This window comes from Narcine bancroftii, chromosome 3 (genome assembly GCF_036971445.1).
Source record: "Narcine bancroftii isolate sNarBan1 chromosome 3, sNarBan1.hap1, whole genome shotgun sequence".
NCBI lineage: Eukaryota > Metazoa > Chordata > Chondrichthyes > Torpediniformes > Narcinidae > Narcine > Narcine bancroftii.
This window is the reverse complement of record NC_091471.1, coordinates 348,149,225-348,173,854: the sequence shown is the minus strand read 5'-3', so window position 1 is coordinate 348,173,854 and position 24,630 is coordinate 348,149,225. Positions and strand designations below refer to the sequence as shown.

At 44.6% G+C, this 24,630-nt stretch overlaps 1 protein-coding gene across 1 annotated transcript in view; it reads left to right on the top strand.

Annotated features, from left to right (window-relative positions):
• LOC138759366 (inactive rhomboid protein 2-like) overlaps window positions 1–24,630 on the top strand; it is a 60,841-nt gene that overhangs the window by 23,259 nt on the left and 12,952 nt on the right. Inside the window, exons 9-14 of the mRNA XM_069929619.1 lie at window positions 2,510–2,584; window positions 2,660–2,821; window positions 5,299–5,402; window positions 12,141–12,204; window positions 15,366–15,460; window positions 17,697–17,772. Coding sequence (XP_069785720.1) covers window positions 2,510–2,584; window positions 2,660–2,821; window positions 5,299–5,402; window positions 12,141–12,204; window positions 15,366–15,460; window positions 17,697–17,772 — 576 coding nt within the window. The remainder of the gene's footprint in view (window positions 1–2,509; window positions 2,585–2,659; window positions 2,822–5,298; window positions 5,403–12,140; window positions 12,205–15,365; window positions 15,461–17,696; window positions 17,773–24,630) is intronic.

The following is a 24,630-nucleotide window of genomic DNA, read 5'->3' as shown; positions in this document are numbered from 1 at the left end:
AATTTGCCAAATTTCCTCAGGTACCTAAGGAAGCAAAGGCGTCGGTGCACTTCGCATCAACATGTGTGGACTAGGACATGTTGCTGGAGATGATGTCTCCGAGGGAACTTGAGGCTCTCCACTTTGGGACAGCACAGTTGGTGTAGTGGTTAGCACAACGCTGTTACAGTGCCAGCGATCAGAACCGGAGTTTATACCTTCTCCCTGTGTCTGCGTGGGTTTTCTCCAGGGCTCTAGTTTACTCCCACATTCGAAACATACTGAGGGTATAGGTGAATTGGATGTAAATTGGGTGGCACGGGCTTGTGGGCTGGAATGGCCTGTTACCATCCTGTACGTCTAAATTTTAAATTAAAAACCTCAACCTTAGCACCACTGACCAGTTCCTTAGTCTTGCTGACTGCAAGTCAACATCTGAGGTACCACAGTTACAGGTGAGATAGGAACAGAGGGAAGGGGATTTTCTTGCAATATTAATCAAAGAATGTCTTAGAATATTTTAATCGTCTTTAGAGAGGATATTACTGGAGAATTATCAGGTGAAGATAGTGTGGGTGGGAATCAGGAACCAAAAAGAAATATACTCCTTGATGCCACCAAACAGTGACTGCAAGCTGGAAGACCTCAGTCCTGGTCTCACCAACATCTTGTACAATTGTAACGTGATGCCTCTGCTCCTGTTCTTAATGCCCACAGATGTAGACAAGCGAGTCAAAAGTAATCTTCACTACTCAGCCTGAGTCACCACTTTTGGGAAATTTGAACCTGTACCCCAAATGTCTTTGTGTCAAATACTTTCTTCACTTTTCTGTCTTCAAACAGCTAAAATAAATCGGATATTAAATAAAATCACAAAAAGCAACATATCAAAAAATCCAGAGATCTTTCTTCTAAGTAATATAAGAAGTAAAGAATTAGGCCTCAAACCGGATGAAGCGCAAAAAAAGATTTATTATGATAGCCTTAGTGGTAGCAAAAAAATGTATAATGTCAACTTGGAAATCAGAAGAGAGCCTGAGACTACAGCAATGGTATATGGAAATGAATAAATGTATTCCATTGGAAAAAATAACATAATTTAAAAAATAAAGTCACATTATTTGAACAAATCTGGGAACTCTACATGGAACACAACAGAGAGGGCCTACTGCGGACCTCCACCCCCTAAAATGATAGAAGGAAAAGAAGACGAAATGAGCTGACCCAGTGTGTAAAAGTAGATGACACAATTTTCTTGTTTATTTTCATTGTTTAATGGGTTTATTGTATTGTATATGTTGAACGTTTAATGGGTTTGGAGGGGGGTGGGAAGGAAAGGAGGGGGGAAAATGACATTATGTATATTCAGGAGGGAGATGTGTATTTTGATTAATATGGTTCATAGTGTGAAAAAAAAATTGTCAAACCCAGTTTCCCTCTCACCCATTACTTCCTGTAGAAGCCAAAAAATAGTTTCGCGCTGCTGAAGCTGTTGTAATGGCAGTGCTTCCACTGGTGTGGACCAGCGGAGAGCAGGGTCGGAGACACAGGGCCCTTTTGTATGGTCCAAATGCCCAGTCCAAATGCTGTTGGCTCTGTACAAGGTTTAAACAACCTGTTAAAGGGGCCGACGGAGGTTTATTTTAAAATCATGCGACCGCAGGGTCTGGGCCCAAGATGGCGGTGCCTGGGTTCACCAGCAGCCATGAGGGGTTGGAGACTCCAGGGAAGTAGAGGACTGGCAGAAAACGGGGAGAACCCCCATCTGAGAAAGTGAAGTAGAGGAGATGACCTACAGGATGGTGATCAGGGCGATGGACCAGTGAGGGGTTCTGATGCTGAAGAACACACAGGCGGTGGGCTGTTGGGAATTCGAGGCGAGGAACCCACGCAAGCTGTGGTCTGCTGGTGACTGCGTTCAAGGGACATGCACTAGGCTGCAGGCTGTTTGAAGGGGGTACCAGGTATTGTGTCAGAAGTATAGGTCTGGAGCTCAGGTTGCCAATGGTTTGCACTGGAGTTTGTGTGGCTGCAGAGGAAGAAAATCCACGGACACTCAGTGACTCTGGGGGGGGGTCTCTCTTACTTCTCTTTCTCTGACTATAAGGGCATCAGGGAAATTGTGCTGATGGTGAATTGTCTGCCTTACAAAAGGAAATTTTGTATAATGTTACATTTTCTGCTTTATTACATGACAATAAAATAATTTTGAGTCTTGAATAGATGCTGTGTGACTTGAGTTTCTGCAGAACTTGTGTATTTCCCTTTCATAAAACAGTATTGACTTTTTCAAATTACCTTTAATTTTTCTAAACGTCCTGTTTTAAAAAAGTTTAATAGATTCCAACAGTTTCCTATCTTAGATATTAAACTGACTGGCTCATTTCCTTTCTGTGAAGCTTTCTTTACCCAATCTCTCCAAATTTCCTCTAGAAAATGTACATTTTAAACTTAAATTGAAAATATTATATTAACAGATGGAAAAGAAGTTGAATGGTGGCAAGAGTTTTGAATAAATCATGTTTTTCAGGTGCTGAGGAATAAAGGGACTTATGAGAGTGTGGAAGACTTCCAGCAAGAGAACTTTTGGATTGGGCCTCGCTCGGTGAGTCCCAGCTCTGAGATGCAGATGATCAGACATTATCGATAAGCAGGTGCTCAACATTCTCACCTTTTGCAGGATGCTCTCATTCACCTTGGAGCAAAGTTTTCTCCCTGTTTACGGAGAGACCAATCACTTACAAAGCTCGCCGAGGAAGCAAAAGATCAGGAGAGGAAGTCGGGATGCTGTGTTCAGAATGATAAAGCTGGATGTGTGCAGACGTTGAAGGAGGATTGTTCGGTATGTTGGAAAATCTGAGCTCATGTCATTTGCATATTTCCCACTGTCCATTCTGATATTTTTGACCAAATCCCATTTTGAACCACTTGCTGCAGAACTGTTTCATTTTCCCACTTCCTAGACAAATGATCTCCTTTCCATTGGACTTGAATCAAAACATTTCTAAATTGACATCTTCAGATAAGTGGTTAACACTGAGGAGAAAATCCAACAGATGACTGGGGCACATTGATAAACATGCTAAACAGATAAATAGCTGACCATTCACAAAACCACAACCTGGTATACAGCTGACCATTCACAAAACAGAGCAGCACGGTTAGCGTAGCGGTTCGTGCAATGCTGTAACAGCACCAGCAAACCGAGGTTAAAATCCTGCGCTATCTGTAAGGAGTTTGCATGTTCTCCCCATGACTGTGGGTTTTGTCTGGGTGCTCCAGTTTCCTCCCACCCTTCAAAACATATTTGAGTTGTCTGCTTATTGGACTGCATAGGCCAGTGGGCTGTGTGGTGCACTGTTAGCCAGAATCAGACACACACAAGGTAAAGACTACACAACAGGCTTTAATCCATAAAGACTTCCACAGAGCCAGGCTGGCTGTAGCTGCAGTAACTCCGAGTGAACTTCGGGAGGCCAGCGCAGGCTTATATCCTGGAGGGTGATTGACACCCGACAGGGTGGGGCTTGATCCCTTCAGGCCGACTGATTGACAGCAGGCCAGGTGTTGTCCTGTCCCCTTACACTCCTGCAGGTACAGGTGTTGATCCCTGCAGTAGGCCGGTGGTGTACCACCACATTCACCCCCATCTTTTAAAGGGGGCTGCCTGGCCCAAGATGGCGGCAGCACGTGGGGGCCCGCTGTGTGGCTGACCTCCTTCCCCAGCCGTGTTCGTTGTGCCAGGGGAAGTGACGTAATTGCGGCCGACTGTAGTGAAGTCATTATGTCAGCCAGAAATGACATCACGCTGTGAGTTGGAAGTGACGTTGCTGTAGTTCTCGGCAAGTGGTACTGGCGAGGGCGGGGAATGGTCCAGTTGCTTGGGGCACACACTGCGACAGTCGCTGGCAGGGCTGGATGTTGCACCGTCGAGGTTGGGGAAGGCGGAAGTCGTAGCGGGGACAATGGCGCTGCTCGGCACATGCACACGGAGGGGTCCGCGGGTGAGGTGGGGAGGTCATAGAGGGCCGCTGAGCTCCTGGCTAGTTTTGAGAGGCACACTTTAGCGAAGTGGCTTTTCTTTCCATATCGGGAACAATACTGGTTCCTAGCCGGGCAGATTTGGTGTGATCGTCGGTCTGACCCACACCAGGACCTACAGTACTTACAGGGGTTCCTGGTGCCTGCCACAGCAATGTTTTCCTCCCTAGTTTGGTCTGGAGCTGAAGCTGCAGTGTGAGAGGGCCATGAGGGAGCCTGGGGGAACCTGGAATTGAAGGTTTCAATGTGCAGGGCTTGGACCACTTCCTCTATCTTGGTTAGGGCATAGATATTGTCTTCCAGCAGCTTCTGCTGGATGGCCCTCGATCGTAGCCCTCGGACGAAGGCATCCCAGATTAGCCTCTCGATCTCCTCTGCATCTAACCCGGGTTTAGCCAGACACGGTCGGGCCAACTCTTGCAGGTGTCCAAGGTAAGACTCAGCCGTCTCCCCGGGTTGCTGGGCTCAGGTGTTGAGGAGGTACCTTCCACAGACCGTATTCATGGGGGGCTTGCTCAAGTTCTCGAGAGTATCCTTTGGTTGCCTGGAAGGCATGGGGACCCAGCTTTGACCAGAGTAGGACCAACCTCTTCTGTTCTGAGTCCAGGATGCCGCCTTCGTGTGTCTCAATGATTGCCTTAACCGCGTGCTGCCAGATCTCGAAGCGTGTCTGGGCTTCCGGGTGGCATGGGTCGACTTCGAGGCTCCCTGCGCTCAGGAGTTTTTCCATTGCAGCCGTGGGAAAATTTTGTGTATTTAATGGTGGTGCGCTGTTAGCCAGAATCAGACACACACAAGGTAAAGGCTTTAATCCACAAAGACTTCCACAGAGCCAGGCTGGCTGTAACTGCAGAGTGAGCTTTGGAGGCCGGCGCAGGCTTATATCCTGGAGGGTGATTGACACCCGACCAGGTGGGGCTTGATCCCTCCAGGTTGACTGAATGACAGCTGGCCAGGTGTTGTCCTGTCCCCTTACAGTCCTGCAGGTACAGGTGTTGCCCCCTGCAATAGGCTGATGGTGTAGCACCACAGGTTGGAAGGGCCTGTTACCATGCTGTATGTCTAAATTAAATTTCTTTTGATTAAGAACATAAGAAATAAGAGCAAGAGTAGGTCATCTGGCCCGTCGAGCATCCTCAACCGTTCAATGTGATTATGGCTGATCTGACGAAGGGCTCAATTCCACCTACCTGCCTTTTCTCCATATGCCTTAATTTCCATATTATGTCAAAATCTATCCAACCTTTACTGACAAACCCTTCCTGTTTTCAAATGTAGGAACTGCTTGCCACGTTTATAAAATGGCCAAACAGCCACGCTCCGAATTTGGGGTCCACGCATCAAAAGCGACGATCAGGTGCAGTCTGCCACCAGGATCCAAGGCAGGTGAACCTTTTGAAGCAGGAACACCAGAACTGGAATCACGACCAAGCAGTGAGGGACTGTAGGGACTCACAAGGTCAGGCAGCATCAGTCTCGAATAAAACACGAAAGTCTGCAGATGCCATGATTGGTTAAAACACAATGCTGGAGAAACTCAGCAGGTTAAACAGTGCACTTTATATAGCAAAGATAAAGATACATAACCAACATTTCAGGCTTAAGCCCTTCATCAAGGTACGAGCAAAAAGTAGACAGGCATACGAACAGGTGACTGTCTACATTTTGTTTATAGCTTGTGTGGTGGTACACCACCAGCCTACTGCAGGGGGCAACCTCCGTACCTGCAGGAGTGTAAGGGGACAGGACAACACCTGATTGGCTGTCAATCAATCGGCCTGAATGGATCAAGCCCCACCCAGTCGGGTGTCAATCCCCCTCCGGGATATAAGCCTGCGCCGGCTTCTCGAGGCCTCATTCAGAATTGCTGCAGCCACAGCCAGCCTGGCTCTGTGGATGTCTTTGTGGATTAAAGCCTGTTGTACAGTCTTTACTTTGTGTGTGTCTGATTCTGGCTAACAGCGCACCACACCTTGATGAAGGACTCGAGCCCGAAATGTTGGTTAAGTGTCAGTCTTGAAGAAGGTTCAGCAGGGAAGGATGGAGTCAGACAGAGCGATGGTAGGTGTCTTCATCATTAGGGGAGGGAGACAGGAGGTTCTATGGCTGACAGCAAGGCACTAGGATAATGTGTTACCTCCTAAGTGTCAGCATCAAGGATACCTCTCAACGACTGTAGACCATTCTCAAGGTGGAGGGGTAGTTATGACACTAATCTCACGCACTACCAAACGGAGATCACCTGCAAAATGGAGGAATGACACCTCCTCTTCCGTCTTGGCACCCTCCAACCACTTGGCATTAACATCGACTTTTCCATTTTCAGTTAAAACCCCCCTCTCATTCTTCAACCCCCTGTCTCCTTTCCTCTAGCTCCTCTCTCTCCCCTTTTCATTCTGTCTCCTTCCATAGAACCAAAATCAATTCTCATTTCCTCTCTTATCCTATTAATATATTTTGTCTGTTGGACTGGACTTCACTCCTCCTCCCATTCTTCCCCCTTTCTCTCCCCAGTCTACCTGCTTTTTGCTTGTACCTTGAAAAAGGACTCAAGCCTGAAATGTCGGTAATATATCTTTACCTCTTATGGATGTTGCAAGACCGGCTAAGTTTCTCCAGCATTTCTATGTGTTTTTATCTATTACATAGGCAGAAACAAGGACATGGTTCTGTAGAGAGAGTTTAGGGAGTTAGACTAAATTGCAGGATCTCATGGGTAGTGATCACTGGATTGCTCCTATTTCCCAGGGCTCATGAGGGTAGGAACAGAAAGAGAGGCCAGGTGAATGTGTGACTGAGGAGCTGGTGCAGGGAGAGATCTGTGGATCATTTGGGATCTCTCTGGGAAAGAGGTGACCTACCTATATAAGAGGGGATAGGATGCAGCAGAACTATATCCTGACAGGAAAGTTAGCTTGACGTGTTCAGTGTAAATAAAATTGGTGGGGTTGGGGGGAGGTGTGGTCCAGAGATGAGATAAGGTAGATGAGAAGTTGGGGCTGAAGAAAGCAAGTTTAGTAGAGAGAACAAACAGGAGCTTGACAAAGAGAGAAGAAACAAGAGAGATTTAAATGGAATTTATTTTAATACAAGTGGCTGAACAGGTGAGGCAGACAAACTCGGGTAGCAGTTTGGCTCAGGAGACTATGGCAGAAACATGGCTGAGAGATGGGTAAGTCTGGCAGCTCAATGTTCCAAGGTAAGGATGCTGTAGACATGATACAGGAACATCTAAGGTGGGGGTGGGGGGAGGTTGTCTGTTTGATGGGGGAAGACATAACAGTGGCTGGAGAAGATATTCTTGGGGATCATCCAGTTAAACTATGTCAATAGAACTTAGACACAAAAGGAATGATCGAAGAGAGGGACCCTCCAAATACACCAGACCTCCTCCTAAAGAACAAGACAGTGTTAGTGGGAAGTACTTAGGACCAGTGACTACAACTCAATTAGTTTTAAAATAGTTATGGAGAAAAATAGATTTAGTCCGCAATTGAAAGTCCTGAATTGGGGGGCAAGATCAATTAGGCAGAATGCTTGCAGGCAAGGGGACAGATGGAAAGAGGGAGGTGAAGCATTCAGGAATAGCGTCCTCCAGTTAGGGAATAGGACAAGGGTGGAAAGTTGAAGGAACCCTGGTTGATAAAGGATGCTGAGGTTCTGGTCAGGAAGAAGATGAGGCTTCAAATTTAAGCAGTCTGGGTGAAACCAGACCCTTGGTGAGTCAGAGGTGTAGAGCACACATGTCAATCTCTGGCCCGCGGGCCAAATTTGGCCCGCGATATAATTATATTTGGCCCGCAAGATCATATCAAAAATGTATTAGAGGTGGCCCGCTGGCCGCCGCGCCAGCATAGCGCATGCACAGTAACCGCTGTGTCCCAGGGTGAGAGAGAGAGAGAAAAATCCTGGTCCTTGAAAAGTAGTGGTGGGTGGTTTTATAAACACGCTGTCGTGTCCCCCCGCCCACCCCCCCCACCGCAGCGCGGCCTGGCCGGTGTCAGGGGAAGCCAAGGCCGCTTCCCAGCGCCCGGAACCCCAGTGGCACAGTGTTTCTTGGAGCTGCAGATGGAGTCGGGACGCCGGAGGGAAGATTGGGGCTCCCCGCCGGGCGATGGGTGTGCCGGCCGCCGGCCACCCTGCGCCTTCCCACCGGACCAGCGGTGGGTGCCCGGAGTACACGTGGAGAGCGAGGCTGGTCGGGCAGGTAGGGTGGAACCCCCTGCCAATCTCGGGAGTGGCGTGGGCTGGATCGGGATTAGCCGTGCTCACCTGCTCCTCCACCGCTGACCGGGATCCCAGCGCGGTCCTGAGCGCGGAGACTGCCCTGGAAAGGTCCTGGGACACCGGCACAGAAAGAAAAGGGGGTCCGGGAGAAACTCAGCAGGTCAAGGGAGGTCCGGGAGAAACTCAGCAGGTCAAGGGGGGTCCGGGAGAAACTCAGCAGGTCAAGGGGGGTCCGGCAGAAACTCAGGGGGGGCCTGACCTCGCTAGGACCGTTGCCCACTCCCCCTCCCTGCCGCAGGCTGACCCACGACTCACGGTGACGGGGCCGCTGATCCGCCAAGATGCCACCCTGCAGCGAGAGCCGATGCCCCTCGCACTGTCGTTGTCCAACCCGATCGCCCGCAAACCCCACCCTCCCGCACACAGGCCTGAGTAAGTATTATGAACTTTAATCTCAGGATAAAACGATCTTCCAATTGTTTCATGTCACAGTGATAATTATATTCCTGGTTAAAAATGGTCCTGCACCTGGATACAAGCTCATTAGGCATAAAACTTGAAAAGTGTGTAAATCAAAGGATATCTGTACCAATGGAAAAAGGGCATGGCAAATAACCCTGCTAGAGTTCGTGCCCACAATCAGTCACCCATTTGATTGTTTCAGGAATCATGTTATTCTCACACATTCTCAATAGCCCTCAGATTTTACTATTCGACAGCACACTAGCAACATTTGACAAATCCTCTTTCGAGAAATATTATTTATTGAATATTTTATTTCTCATTTGTTAATGCTTCTGGAAAGAGTTTATCCAAAACTATTCTTAATTGTTATGTTCAAAAGACATTTAAATAGGTACATGGATAACAAAAATGTTTAGAGAGATATGGGGCAATGCGGGCAAAGGGGATGTCTTGGTCAGAATGATGCTGGGCAGAAGAGCCTGTTTCAGTGTTGTAGAGTTCCATGACTCTTATCATATTGGTGAGGGCAGACCTGGACAGTGTACCATTCAGGTTGCTGAGCCTCAGGAAGGGAGGCACAGGAGGGTGTGGGAATGGAGTGAGAGGGAGAGGTTGGATAGGCCATGTGTTTATTCCTGACAGCAGAGGCAGAAGAGGTCTGACCTGAATAAAATAATGAGGAACATGGACAAAGTGAATGCTCACCATTTGCTTCCAGGGGAGATTATTGTAGAACCAGAGGACATGGGTTTAAGGCGAGAAATTGAAGGGAAGGACCTGAGGGCCAGCTGCAGACACTTGAACCTGGTGACCTCAGGTTGGTGATGGTTTCACCAAACAGCTAGGCTCTGACTGTGGGTCAAAGCCAGCCTTTTCAATTCCTTGCACCATTCCCACGTGATCATGTATGTCCTGGGCCTTGTCCATTTACAGGGCAAAGCCAAACACAGCATGTTCTTCCTGGTCTACCTTGAACTCATTGGCATCAGCATCACATATTCTAACCTTGGGTTACCCCAACCTTTTTCTGGTTCCACTGATTCTTTCTCCTCTTTTTCACCCCCTCCTGTTCTTAGTTTTCTTTCTAACATATCCCCCTCCCCCCCCAATATTCTCTTCCTCTCTCCTTCTCTCCACCCTCCCACCTTCTGTTCAATAATCCATCACTTCTTGGCTCCACCCTGGTATTTTTTTACATTCATATTCATAATAGCACCCCCTTTTTACTTCAGACAAGTAAAGATCCTTAACATGAAATAATAACAGACCATTTCTCCCCAAGGATGCTGCCTGACCTGCTGAGTTCCTCCAGCACCTCATCATTTTTAATTCGGGGTTGGGGGTTGATAGGTGGAGCGAACTGCAGAGGAAAGTGTAGAAGTGGGTACAATTTCAACATTCAAAAGGCATTTTGACTGATATATTGATAGGAAAGATATGAACCAAATATAGGCAAATGAGCTGAAGGGCCTCTTCCATGCTGTATGACTTGTCTGAGAGCATTCACTGTCCATTTCTGTCCATGGAGGCTGTTGGACTTGCTGAGACCTTCTATCAGAATGTTGTTTCTGGGCAGTAGCTCTGCATCATCTTCATCCAAGTAAGGTGCAAGCCGGATACCCAGGAATGCCAGGCTTTAAAGCTGTTGATACAAGCTCTGGTCAGCCATTGCTGAGTTTGTGCCTTGACCAACTTCCTGCATGATCTTTGTACCCTCAGTGATTAAACTCTCTGGGGTAGAGAGTTCTGAAGATTCACAAACAATCATTTCATACAGATCTCTTCATCTTGGTTCTAAATTTAACCCATTGTCCCAAGATGGATCACAATTCCGGATCCGCAGAGAGGAAAAATCCTCTCAGCATCCATCCTGTTAATTTCCATCTGGATTTTGTATCTTTTTTTTAAATTAATTTTTTATTTTTCACACTATGAACCATATTGACCAAAATACACATAAACATTTCCCTCTTGAATATACACAGTGTCATTTTCTCCCCTTTTCTCCCCCTCCCTTCCCACCCCCCTCCCTACCCACTCAACGTTCAACATATACGACACATTAAACCCATTAAACAATGTCATCACACAATGAAAATAAACAAGAAAACTGTGTCATCTACTTTTACACACTGGGTCAGTTCATTTCGTCTTCTTCTCATTCAGTCATTTTAGGTGGTGGAGGTCCGCAGTAGGACCTCTCTGTTGTGTTCCATGTTCGGTTCTGGATTTTGTATCTTGATGACATCTCCTTTCATCTTTTGTTACAGCATATTGTCCAATCTTGCTCCACCCCTTTTCACAGAACAACTGCTTCTGAGGAGGAACAGTCCAGACCCCATAATGCACTCAGTTCTGTTTTAGGTTTGCAGACCAGTGTTATTCACTGTGCTACAATTTTGCCAATGCCAAAACCACTTTATATCTTCCTTATTTTGCTTGTGAACCTCTGCTTGATATTTCTCCCACATCTCTCTCATCTTCACTGATAACTACCCCTTACCATCTACAGCAACCCTGCACCACTCCTTCCTGGTCCTCTCCATCATGCTACTCCCATGGTGTCTTATCCCCTGAACATTGCACACCACCCCCCCACCCCCATATCTCCCTTTGCTTCCACATGAAACCTCTTGATTGCATATTCATTTGGGCACATCTACAGACAATAACCTACTCCTGGATTTGCTCTTCCTTGGGCTTTTGTTAATGCTCTGTACATTGTATAAAATCGAGGACAATAAGCCACTGAAAAGAACCATCTTGCCTTTGGTTGTTAAATGGTGAAAGATTGAACGAGCAGTAGACCAGAGAGACTTGAGAGGGCTTGTGTATGAAGCTCAAATGCAACAGATAATCTCGAAGGCTAATGGAATGGTGGGCCCTTGGTGGAGGGATTGAATTTCGGAGCGAGGAGGTTTTTCCTGCAAATGTACAGAGTCCTGGTGAGATCACACCTGGAGTACTGCATGTAGGTTGAGGTCATATCTGGAGTACTTCATGCAGTTCTGGTCTTGTGTGAGAAAGGATAGACTGGCTGAGAAGGTGGTACAGAAAAGATTCACTAGGTCAATTCCAGAAATGAAGGGGTTATGTTATGAGAAGAGATTGACTATATTCATTGGTATTTAAAGAATTAGCAGTGATATCATGGCACCATGTAAACATTTTCGAAAGAATACATAAGATAGAAGATGGAAGGTTTTTATCGCTGGTCCTTTGGCAGTCCATGTGTCTAAGTGTGTCATCCTGTGTACAGGCTGTGTGACTAAGTGTTCTGTCCTGTACTGTGTCTGAATGCTCTGTTTTTACTGTGTACAGGCTGTGTGTCTACATGTGCTGTCCTGTATACACTTTGTGTCTGTGTGTGCTCCTAGTACTGTCTACACTGTATTTTTAAGTGCAGTGTCCTGTTCTGTGCTCCACAGGACCTGTGAGGAACCTGCCTCTACCATGCCACATATCTGGGATGATGACATCACTCGATGGCCTGTAAGTCTTTCTGTGATAGTACAGTGAATCTCTACTTTATCACATCAAAACATTAAGAACAACATTCAATATAAATCCCTTTTAATAAAACAAAATGCATTCTAAATGCTATTTAGAAATGTGCACAGTAAGGGACAAAATTGGTCCCCAAGAGGATTAGAGAGGTCAACTATGTATGGAGCCTTACGAAATGGGGGAAATCTTTAACAGATTTTTTGCATCAGTATTTACTCAGGAAACTGGTATAGTGCAGAAGGAAGGAAGGGAAACAAAGAGAAGGGTTAGGGAACATATGGAGATTAAGGAGGAGGAGGTGCTCACTGCCTTACAGTGAATAACGGTAGATAAATCCCCCAGGCTGGATATGATAGTCCCTTGGACCTTGAGGGAGATTGGTATAGAAATTGCAGGGGCCCTGGCAGATATATTCAAAATGTCCTTAGCCGTGGGTGAAGTGCCATAGGATTGGAGTTAAGCTCATGTTGTCCCATTGTTTAAAAAAGGCTTCAAAAGTAAACCAAGTTATTATAGGCCAGGTAATTGTACCTGGCATCAATAGTAGGTAAATTATTGGAAGGAGTTCTGAGAGATAGGATATATATACTGTAGGCATTTGGACAGCCATGGACTTTGTGCGTGGTAGGTCATGCTTAACAAATCTTGTAGAGATTTTCAAGGACGTTACCAAGAAGGTAGATAGTAAGGCTTTTGACAAGGTCCCACATGGAAGGTTAGTTCAGAAGGTTAAGACACTAGGTATCCATAAAGAGGTTGTAAACTGGATTTGAAATTGGCTGTGTGTGAGAAAACAGAGTAGTCGTGGATTGTTGCTTCTCAGACTGGAGGCCTGTGACTAGTGGTGTGCTTCAGGGATCTTTATTTGGACCATTATTGTTTGTTGTCTATATCAGTGATCTGGATGATAATGTGGTAAATTGGATGACACAAAGATAGGAGGCGTAGTGGACAATGATGAAAATTTTCAAGGATTGCAGAGGGATCTGGATCAACTAGAGAATGGGCTAGTAAATGGCAGATGAGTTTAATGCAGACAAGTGTGAGGTGTTGCATTTTGGAAGAGCCAATCAAAGTAGGACATATGCAGTAAATAGTAGGGCACTGAGGAGTGCAGAGGAGCAAAGAGATCTGGAATACAAATGTTCTCTAAAGGTGGACAGGGTCATAAAGAAAGCTTTTGGCATCTTAGCCTTTATAAATCAAAGTATTGAATATAGGAGTTGGGATGCTGAAGTTGTTTAAAACATTGGTGAGGCCAAATTTAGAATACTGAGTGCAGTTCTGGTTGCATAACTTCAGGGAGGATATCAATAAGATTGAAAGAGTGCAGAGAAGATTAACTAAGAAGCTCCCTGGTCTTCAGGAGTTGAGTTAACGGGAAAAATTAAACAGGTTTGGACTTTATTCCTTGGAACGAAGAAGAATGAGAGGAGATTTAATAGAGACACAAGATTATGAGAGGTATAGACAGAGTGGATGTGAGTAGGGTTTTTTCCACTTAGATTGATGGAGATAAGTATGAGAGGACATGGCTTTAGGGTGAAAGAAGAAAGGTTTAGGGACACTTTAAGGGTAGTTCACTCAAGAGTGATGGGAGTGTGGAACGAGCTGCCATCTGACATGGTGAATGTGGGGTCGATCTGGTTTTAAGAATAACTTGGTTAGATACATGGATGGGAGAGGTCTGGAAAGTTATGGAATGGGAGCGGCACATTGGGACTAGCGGAATAATGGTCAACACAGACTAGAAAGGCCGAACGGCCTATTTTCTGTGCTGTAGCATTTTATGGTTCTATTAGAAATAGCTGTATCACAATCAAATCATCCTGGATGAGGGCCCACTGAACAGTTTGACTGATTCCAATATTTACCCTCACATCTCGGCATGAGGTCAGCTACAGAGTGAGTCCTGGACTCCTCAGTGCTAACCTTTTAACTGGAAGAAATTTTTCTCAGCATTTTGACGCCAACAGGAATTGGTCACCTTGTTCAGAAACAGACACTCCTTTTACACAAAATAAATGTTTGGTGGGATGTGGGTGGATTTGAATCCCACCACTCACTGCCCTTAAGAGGTGAGAAGGGGTGATGCTGGGCTGCTGGCTAAAGGATGGGAAAATGACTGCATATCAGATATTGCAGGAGCAATTTGCAGAAAGAGCCTGGGAGTTTTCCTGTCAGCTTTCAGCAGAAACTGAATGAGTTCAGTCTGTTTTCCTTTGAGTGGAAGAGGCTGAGGGGCAACCCCAAGAAATCATGAGGGGCGCAAAGTCAGAATAGCACAGAAACAGGCCCTTCTGCATCTGTGCCAACCAACATGCCAGCCTCCATCAAACACCTGCACTAAATTCATATTTCATACTGTCTCCTCGTTCATGTACCTGTCCAGATGCCTCTTAAATGTTGCTGTCCCTGACTCCACCATCTCCCTGGCAGCACAGTCCAGATACCAACTACTCTGTGGGATTTCCTTTCAACCTCCTCCCGCTTGCCTTAAACTATGCTCTCTAGTTTCAGACATCCAGTCCCATGGGAAACAGACTCTGGCTATCTGTGCCTCTCATCATTTGGATGCCTCCTTCAATCTGGGGAAAACTGACCCAGATATCCAGTCCCTCGGTGTAACTCAAACCCTCTGATCCGGGCAATATACTGGTGAATCTCCTCTGCTCCTTTTCTAGATTTATCATGCTTCTAAATCTGAACCAAGATAGGGTAGATTGTGGAAAACTTTTCTACGCAGCATACGTGTCTAAGACCAGAGAGAACAGGGTTAAGGTGAGGAGTAATAAGAGATCTGAGGAAGAACTTTTGTCACCTAGAAGGGATCTGGAATCTGGAACACACTGCTTGAAGGTTCTCTGTTGTGCTGACTTATGTAAATTTACTCCACATCAATCTAATCCTTCTCTCCCTACATGGGAGGTGGATTCTGAGACTCCCATAACATTTAAGAAGTACTTAGGCAAATTCTTTAGCCAGTGCTGGTGTATGGGATTAGTCTGGCTAAGTATTTGATGTTGACAGGATGGGGTGTAATTAGCCAAGGGTCCTTTCCAGTGGTTTATGGTTCTATGACCAGGATTTAACTGATCAAGTATCAGTGAGATTGGACCAGAGCTAAATGCATGCCCTTTGTACAGATTTGCACCTACCAGTCACAGAAGAACCACACTGGACTGAAGCACATGGACTGTGCCATCAAAGGGAGACCATGCTGTATTGACACAAAAGGAAGGTGGGTTCTCTTCTCCACAATGCATTTATGGGCAAGGTTGTTGACAATGATTTTTCCCAGAGTATATTTTTCCCAGAGTATATTTTTCCCAGAGTATATTTTTCCCAGAGTATATTTTTCCCAGAGTATATTTTTCCCAGAGTATATTTTTCCCAGAGTATATTTTTCCCAGAGCATGGTCTTTAGTGAGTAAGGGTCTTGCATAAGGCAAGGGTTTAGCTTACTATTTAAATAGATAATTAAATTAAATTAAGCTGTGCTTGACAGCCAGTTGATAGGTCGATGGCTATAGTATGAAAACAAACAGAACTCAATAGGATCTAAGGTGATGTAATCATACAATGCAGGAGTAGGCCATCCACTCTTCGATCCTGCACCATATTTAATGTGATCATGGCTGCCTCAGTACCCTCTCTAATGGATGTTTCTGGAAATCGAGAGCTGCCATCTGAGATTCAGACATTTCTCTGCATCAGGGAGGTAGAATGTTACCTGAACACACCTTGAAGAAGCGGTCATGCTCCTCACATTCTTATGAAGGGTTCCAGCCGACAACGTTGACTATTCTCTTTACAGCTGTGTTCCAGGTACTCATACATTCTCAGTGCTGAAGGCACCTCTCAAATTTCTAGATCTGTACGGTGCAATTATGTTCTATGTTCTAAATGTATAAGATGGGGGGGGGGGGGGTGGAGAAAAGTTTAGGGCAGACATCAGGTTTCCAGATTTTTACACAGATTAGTGGATGCCTGGAATGCATTGCCAGGGGTGGTGGTGGAGGTTTGTGCAATAGGGACATTTAAAAGATTATTGGATAGGCACATAGATGCAAGAAAAGTAAGGGGTTTTGGACTGTGATGGAGGGAAAGGTTAGATTGATCATGGAGTAGGATTATATAGGTCGGCTGAAGGGCCTGTACTTTGTGTAATGTTCTATTTATATTTCTATTCTATTCAACTCTCTTCCTCCTTACCCTATGTCTAATTTTATCTATTTCTGATACAAGTGAAAGTTTCCTGTAGTCTTTCTTATCTCTACCCCATATTGTGCATGCAGGTAAACAAGAAAATCTGCAGACGCTCAGAAATGCAGAAAAACTCAGCAGGTCACACAGGGACCATAGGAAGCAAGAAGCAACTGATTTCCAAGGATACTGGATGAACTGCTGAGTTTTACAGCACTTTTGGGTACTGCTAATTTTGTATGTCTTAATTATGGCCCCTTTTCATCTCCTCCTTCATAAACAGCTCCAACTTCCAGCAAGCAGTAGGTGACTGGAGGCAGATCGGGTGGTATCCCTGGGTAGAAATCATCAGGCAACTTTTTGGTCCAGAACCTTCTATCAAGGATTTGGGTCCCTACAGCATCCGAGAATTTGCTCAAGATTCCAGCATCTACAGTTTTTGAGATTTTACAGCCTCACCAGCCTCTCCTCATAATTAAAACCTTTTATCTCAGGCAACGTATTGGAGAATCTCCTCTGCAACCTTTCATCTTTCTCTTAGTGTGGTAACCAGAACTATACAGGCCTGATCAAAGTTTAATAAATTTGGAGCGTAACCTCCCTGCTCTCCTGTTTAATGCTCCAATGATCAGGGTGCAGTGCTAATTCTTTAGGAGCCAGAGCTTACCAAAAACAGTGACAAGGAGGTCTCGTGAGACCTGGCCTTGGTGGCCGCCATGTTGTCTAATTGAGAGTGAATGGTAGGACAAAGGGTACCTTGTATGTCTAAAATAGTGCTCAGTGGGTTTGGGGTGGGGGGGGGGGGGTGCCCTGCCACCTGAAGCAATGAGGTGCCAGAGTGGGCCTGTAGCAGCCCCATGAGGTGCTAGAACAGCCCCGTGAGGAGCCAGAGTGGCGGTCTGATGAGCTCTGGCAGCACCCCTGTGTCCCATATGTTTTCTTAACCACATTATCAACTTTTACCATCAGTTTCAAGGCCTCTCTATATCTTATTACTCTTACTATGTATGTCCAAGGTTCACTTGTACTCCCGAAATGCACCACCTTGCATTTTCAGGATTGAACTCCATCTGATGAAGAGTAATTTCTGCTCAAGAGGGCCACGAAGCAGCTATTCAAGTCTAAGATGTGTGTAGTGTGTTTGGGAATCGGGGATGGTACAGGAAAGGTACACTAAAATAAAAGATCAATCACACCATTCTTGAATGCACAGTGGACATGTGTCTACGTCTACTCTCATGCATTTACTTTTGTCCTCCTCTCTGCTACAGGTGCGAGATTACTACCAGAGAGTACTGCCAGTTTAAGAATGGATATTTTCATGAGGAAGCTACCTTGTGTTCGCAGGTAATATTGAAACTAGGAGGAGTTCATTCAACCCACCAATCCAGTACCATCATTATATATGAGCAGAGTGGAATATCCACCATGATACCCACTCATGGTATCTCCTCCTTGAATAGAATAATAAGTTACACATTGTTATTACAGCACCAATGAGCCGGGATCAAAACCAATGCTGTCTGTAAAGAGTTTGTACATTCCTCCTGTGTCTGTGTGGGTTTCCTCTGGGTGCTCCAGTTTCCTCTCACTCTTCAATATGTACAGGGGTTGTAGGTTAATTGGGTATTTGGGCTGCACTGGGTCGTGGGCCAGAAGGGTCTGTGATCTTGCAGTATGTCTAAATTTAAATTTAAAATTTAATGATGACATGCATTCTGTGGTAGAGAACTCCACGGGTTCACTACTTTTGAATGAGTAAAAATTCTAAATGATGTATCATATTTCCTGAGGCAGTAAAAACACAATCTGGAGAAAATCAGGAGGTCAAACAGTGTGCTTTATAGAGCAAAGTTAAAGGTACATAACCAATGTTACGTATCCTTCATCAAGGTATGAACAAAATATAGGGAGGCGTATAAAGTACACTGTTTGACCTCCTGAGTTTCTCCAGCATTGTGTTTTCACTTCAATCTGCAGACTCATGTCTTCATGCTTTCATGTTTTCTTGGTTTCCTGTTCCCCACCATTAGCAACATCATAATCACTTTTTGGGTTACTGCAATGATGCAAGCTTATGCCATTCATATAGTGCATGTGGATTGAGACTGGACAACAGAAAACAAAGTGACAGTGAATGAGTCCTTTTCTGGTTAGTGCAATGCAATTAGTGAGGTGCGATAAAGAACCCAGGAGTTGAACATGTGCAGCAAACATAGAAGGTGAAAGCAGGAGGAAGCCTATTATGCATTCAGTCCTTCACTTTCTCCACCATCCAACATTGTGCTTGCTCCCCCGGCTTCATTGTTCCATCTCTTCCTGCATCGCTGATCCCTTTTGTGTTCAGAAATGTTTTCAAAAATATATTCAGTCCTCTGGGAGAGAGTTCCACACCTTCACACTCAGACCTAAATGTCTTACCATTATCCAGTTTCTGGATTTGCCCAACCACTCCCAGCCAGAGAAATCCTCCACATGGACAACAGTATTGTTAAAATTTGGTTAAATTTGGGTGACTGAGATGGGAGGACTACCTGCACGACTACTATCCTGCCCTAAATTCTAATAGTTGCATCCTCAAAGAAAACTCCAGCAGGTTTGTCAAACACAATTTTTCTTTCTTAAATGTACATTCACCTTTAACACATCGGATTTTTTAAAATTCCTAACCAATGATGCCGAATGTAGTTACTGTTTTCTCTCTCCCTCCTTTTTTGAACTGGGATTAATTTGTCATCTAACAATCAGCAGGAATTCTTCTACAATTTGGAAGATGATATCCAATGGAAGCTGAGGGTAGAGCCACTGTCTTACACTCTTGAGTCTCGAGTTCAGTGCTATCAGTGTGGAGTATGCATATTCTCCCTGCCACCGAATGCTCCAGTTTCCTCCCAAGTCCCAAACATGTGTAGGTCAGTGGGTTAACTAGCCTTGATAAATTGCTCTGAGGGTGTTGGTGAGAAGTAGAATCCAAGGGAAGTTGTTGACAAAGTAGGGAGAATAAAATAGGATTAATGTAGGAACAGGGTAAATGGGTGGTTGATGGTCAGTGAAGACTGTGTTTCTTTGGTGTCTCTCTAGGACAGAACCAGTGTTAGGTCAGATGAGCAGTTGGTGAAAGAGTGAATGCCAATATGCAGGGAGACAGTGGGGAAAGGCAGAATGATATGCTAGAGAGCATTGACATTAAGAAAGAGGATATGTTGGAGCTTTTGAAAAGCATGAAGTTAGATAAGTTGTCAGGACTAGATGAGATTTACCCAAGGCTACTGTGGGAAGCAAGGGAGGAATTGCTGAGCCACTGGCAATGATCTTTGCATCTTCACTGGGGACAGGAGATGTACTGGAGGATTGGAGGGTTGAAAATGTTGTTCCCTTGTTCAAGAATGAGAGTGGAGATAACCCAGGAAATTATAGTGAGACTTACTTCAATAGTGGGTAAGCTATGGGAGAAGATCCTGAGAGATAGGATTTACAAGCATTTAAAGAGGCATAATCTGATTAGGGATAGTCAGCTTCATCAGGGGATATTTGTGTCTCACCAGCTTTTATTGAATTCTTTGAGGATGTAACAAAGCACATTGATGAAGGTAGAGCAGTGGATGCAGTGTATATAGATTTCAGTATGACATTTAATAAGGTTCCCCATGCAAGGATCATTCAGGAAGAAAGGAGATATGGAATTCAAGGTGGCTTTGCTTTGTGAATTCAGAATTGGCTTGCCCAAAGAAGGCAAGAGGGTGGTTGTAGATGGTTTGTAGTCTGCATGGAGGTCAGTGACTAGTGGTGTTCTACAGGGATCAGTTCTGGGACCCCATCCTCTGTGATTTTGTGGATAGTTCTGGATAGTCTGAAAGGCTTTCAGAGATTACAGAGGGACAGTGATAAGATGCAGACCAGGGCTGAGAAGTGGCAGATGGAGTTTAACCTAGGAAAGAGTGAGGTGGTTTATTGGGTGGCATGGTTAGTGTAGCAGTTATCAAAACTATTACAGCACCAGAGACCCGGGTTGAATCAGGCACTATCTGTAAGGAGTTTGTACATTCTCCCTGTGACTTGTATGATTTTTCCCTGGGTGCTCCAGTTTCTCCCAGCCTCCAAAATATACATGGTTGTAGGTTAATTGTGTAGCTCACATTTTAATGGTTGGAATCAGCTTCTATTATGTTGTAAATACATTTTTTTTAAATTAGTTAGTCAAATCTGAAGGCAGAATACAAATTTAATGGTGTGGGTAAAACTGAGTGATCTTGGGGTCCTTGTCCATAAAACATAAAAGCTGCTGCACAGATTGATGGTATTGCTAAGAAGCTGTGTGGTGTGTTGGCATCCATTAACCATGGAAATGACTTCAAGAGCCATGAGGTAATGTTACAGCTATATAAACCCTTGGCTAAGCCCCACTTGGAATATTGTGTTCAGCTCTGGTCACCTCATTACAGGAAGGATGTGGATGCTGTAGAGAGGGTGCAGAGGTTGCCTGGATTGAAGATCATGTCTTATGAGCAAGTAGTCTTTCCTCCTTGGAGTGACAGAGGATGAGGTGTACAAGATGATGAGTGGCATTGATTGTGTAGATGGTCAAAGGCTTGTTCCTGGGGCTGAAATGGCTAACCAAGGGGGGCACAGCTTTAAGGTGCTTGGGAGAAAGTGCAGGGGGGATGTAAGAGTTAAGTTCTTCCCACAGAGAGCAGTGGGTGCATGGAATGGACTACAGGCAACTGTGGTGGAGGCACAGATCTTCTAAGAGATTATTAGATAGGTACATGGAACTGATATGAAGGAGGGTGAATTGGTAAGTCAGTTATTATGTTGGCACAACTCTGTGGGCCGAAGGGCCTGTACTGTACTTCAGATTTCTATGTTCTATGACTGACACCATAGCTATCATTTGTATATCTATTCATTTCATGACTTTGAAGCAGATATTCATGCCCAGGGCACTTGCTGGCTTTCACTGCCATTAATGTCACCAGCAATTTTTATTTTTAACTGAAATTTGTGTTCTAGATTTCTCTTTATTCAATTGATTATTGGCTCCCGAGCATTTCTGGGAAGTTATTTGTGTCTTCTTGCATGTAGAAAGGACCAAAGTTCTTTCTTGATTATAAATTATCCCATTTTTGTCAGTAGGGGAACCACATTTGTCATCACTTATCTTTGTTTAACATATACCCATAGTGTATATGGGTGCTCCAGCTCACATTTATATTCCTTGTACATCTACACTTATGCTCGATTTTTCCTCTCTCAATCAAACTGGACATTTTTGCTAAATTCTACATTTGCTACTTGATCTGGCAATTTTGCATAATTTCTCTTTGGATCTCATTCACTCTGGTTATGTGGCTTTACTTTTTTAGTATTTTTATTTAATCAGGAATTATTAAATAATAATTATTAAATAATTAAACAGTTCCTGGATTCATTCCCCAATCATTTCAATAACTTCATAGTTTTCTTTATTTTTAAGCTTTAACTTTAGATTGAACAAATTCAATTTTGACTTGAATGATAGTTAGATGTGGACTACACAGTTGCAGGCCCTGCCACATTCATATAGACCTTTCATGCTAATCTCTTTTACCTGCACTTGGTCTACAGCCTCTGTGCCTCAGCGATCCAAGTGGTTTTCCAGAAATTTCCGGAACAATGACCGAGTGCCTCCTGAGTGGAAAAAGTTCCTTATCCAGTTTCTCCTCATAACTGAACTATTCCATCTGTCATCTTAGTGCTTCTGGGCAGAGTCGGTGTCAGAACAAATCTAAGTGGGGTCATTAGGGTATCTGTAGGGGGTGGGGGAGCACAACCTGCCTTTCGTGTGGCAGTTTCATGTGATGTTCCTGCTGTTTGTGTTCAGGTTGGGGGGTACAATCATTCATTTGCGGGGCCCTCACAAATTACCCCCCCCCCCTCATGATGCTGACCCTTCCTCTGGGATAATCACCTCCTTCCAATGTGACCTTAATGCAGGTAAATTGGCTTAATGTGTGGTCTTGCTGGGATGAAGGCCTTGTTTCTGCGCTGTACAATTTCATCAGTCTCTGGAATGGCAACTTGACTGGGCTACCCAATGGCTTATAAAGATGTTCCATTGGCTGCCTGTTTCTATATTTTATGCAACAGCTAATGAAGATGGGTATCACCATGTCACCTATCTATGGTGCCATCATTACAACCTGCACTTCTCCCCCTACCTGACATTTTTATTTATATATAGTATATAGCATGTACACATCATATAAACCACATAAAAATTACAGCACAGAAACAGGCCAGTTCAGCTCTTCTTGTCCATTCTGAACATCTTCTCCCACGTAGTCCCATTGAACCACCCCGGCTCATAAGCCTCCACACCTCTCTTGTCCATATACCTATCCAACTTTTCCTTAAATATTAAAATTGAACCCACATCTACCACTTTGGCCGAAGCTCATTCCACACTCCCACCACCCTCTGAATTAAGAAATTCCCCATCATATTTCCCCTAGTCTCATCCATGTCCTCTTGTTTGAATCTCCCCCACTCTCAATGGAAAAAGCCTGTCCACATTGACTCTATCTGTCCCCCTCATAATTTTAAATACCTCTATCAAATCATTCCTCAATCTTCTATGCTCCAGGGAATAAAGTCCCAGCCTGCTCAACCTTTCTCTGTAACTCAAACCCTGAAACCCAGGCAACATTCTTGTAAATCTCCTCTGCACTCTCTCTATTCTGTTTATATCCTTCCTATAATTTGGGGACAAAAACTGCACACAATATTCCGAACTTGGCCTCACTAATGCCCAATACAACTTCAACATGACACCCCAACTCCTGTATTCAATATTCTGATTTATAAAGGCCAACATACCAAATGCTTTCTTCGCCACCCTATATACATGTGTCACAATCTTTAGAGAATTATGTACCAGAATTCCTAAATCCCTTTGTTCTACTGCACTCTCCTCAATTGTCTACCATTTAATGTGTATGACCTTTGCTGATTAGTCCTGCTAAAATGTAGCAGCTCACATTTATCAGTATTAAACTCCATCTGCCATCTTTCAGCCCACTCTTCTAACTGTCCTATATCCCACTGCAAACTCTGATAACCTTCTTCACTGTCCACACACCACCAATCTTCATATCTGCATATTTAATAATCCAATTTACCACCCTATCATCTAGATCATTAATATATATGACAAACAACAATTTTGTTGTGGCCCTCTGCTAGTCACTGGCCTCCAATTTGACAAACAATTTTCCACCACTACTCTCTGGCATCTCCCATCCAACCACTGTTGAATCCATTTCTCTGCTTCATCATTAATATCTAATGCTTGAACCTTCCTAACTAACCTTTTATGTGGAACCTTGTCAAAGGCCTTACTAAAGTCCATATAGACAACATCCACAGCCTTCCCCTCATCCACCTTAGTAACTTCCTAAAAAAAAAACTCTGTCCTTGATGAAGAGTTTCAGCTCCCATTTGTTGACTCTCCACTGCTTTCCATGGATGCTCACTGACCTGCTGAGTTTCTCCAGCACTCTGCGTGTTGTTCCCATTTTCCAGCATCTTCAGAGTTCTTATTTTTCTCCAAAATCATGGAATTGCTGTCATGGGTAACTTCAGCTTCCCTAATATTTACTGGCACCTCCTCAGGGCAAGAAGGATAGGTGGAGCAGAATATGTCAGATGTATTCATGAAGGATTCCAGAAACACCCCATGGATAGGCTGATCAAGGGAGAGACCATATTGGATCAGGTCCTGGGCAAGGTGATGGATCACCGAACATTTCGGAGACAGTGACCACATCTCCCAGACCTTTGGCACAGCAATAGGAGCAGGTAAAATGGCAATGTGTTTAATTAGAGAAGGGCTAATTACATGGAATTAGGTAGGAACTAGGGAGAGTAAATTGGGAACAGAGAGGGAAATGGACAGTTTCGGGACTATTTGCATGAGGTTCTGGAGAGGTTAAAACATAGTTGAGAGGTGGAACAGTTAGTTAAGAGGAAGCATACACAAGGAACATTACAGCACAGAAATAGGCCACAAACTTCTTTTTTTTTCTTTGGCTTGGCTTCGCGGATGAAGATTTATGGAGGGGGTAAAAGTCCACGTCAGCTGCATGCTCGTTTGTGGCTGACAAGTCCGATGCGGGACAGGCAGACACGGTTGCAGCGGCTGCAGGGGAAAATTGGTTGGTTGGGGTT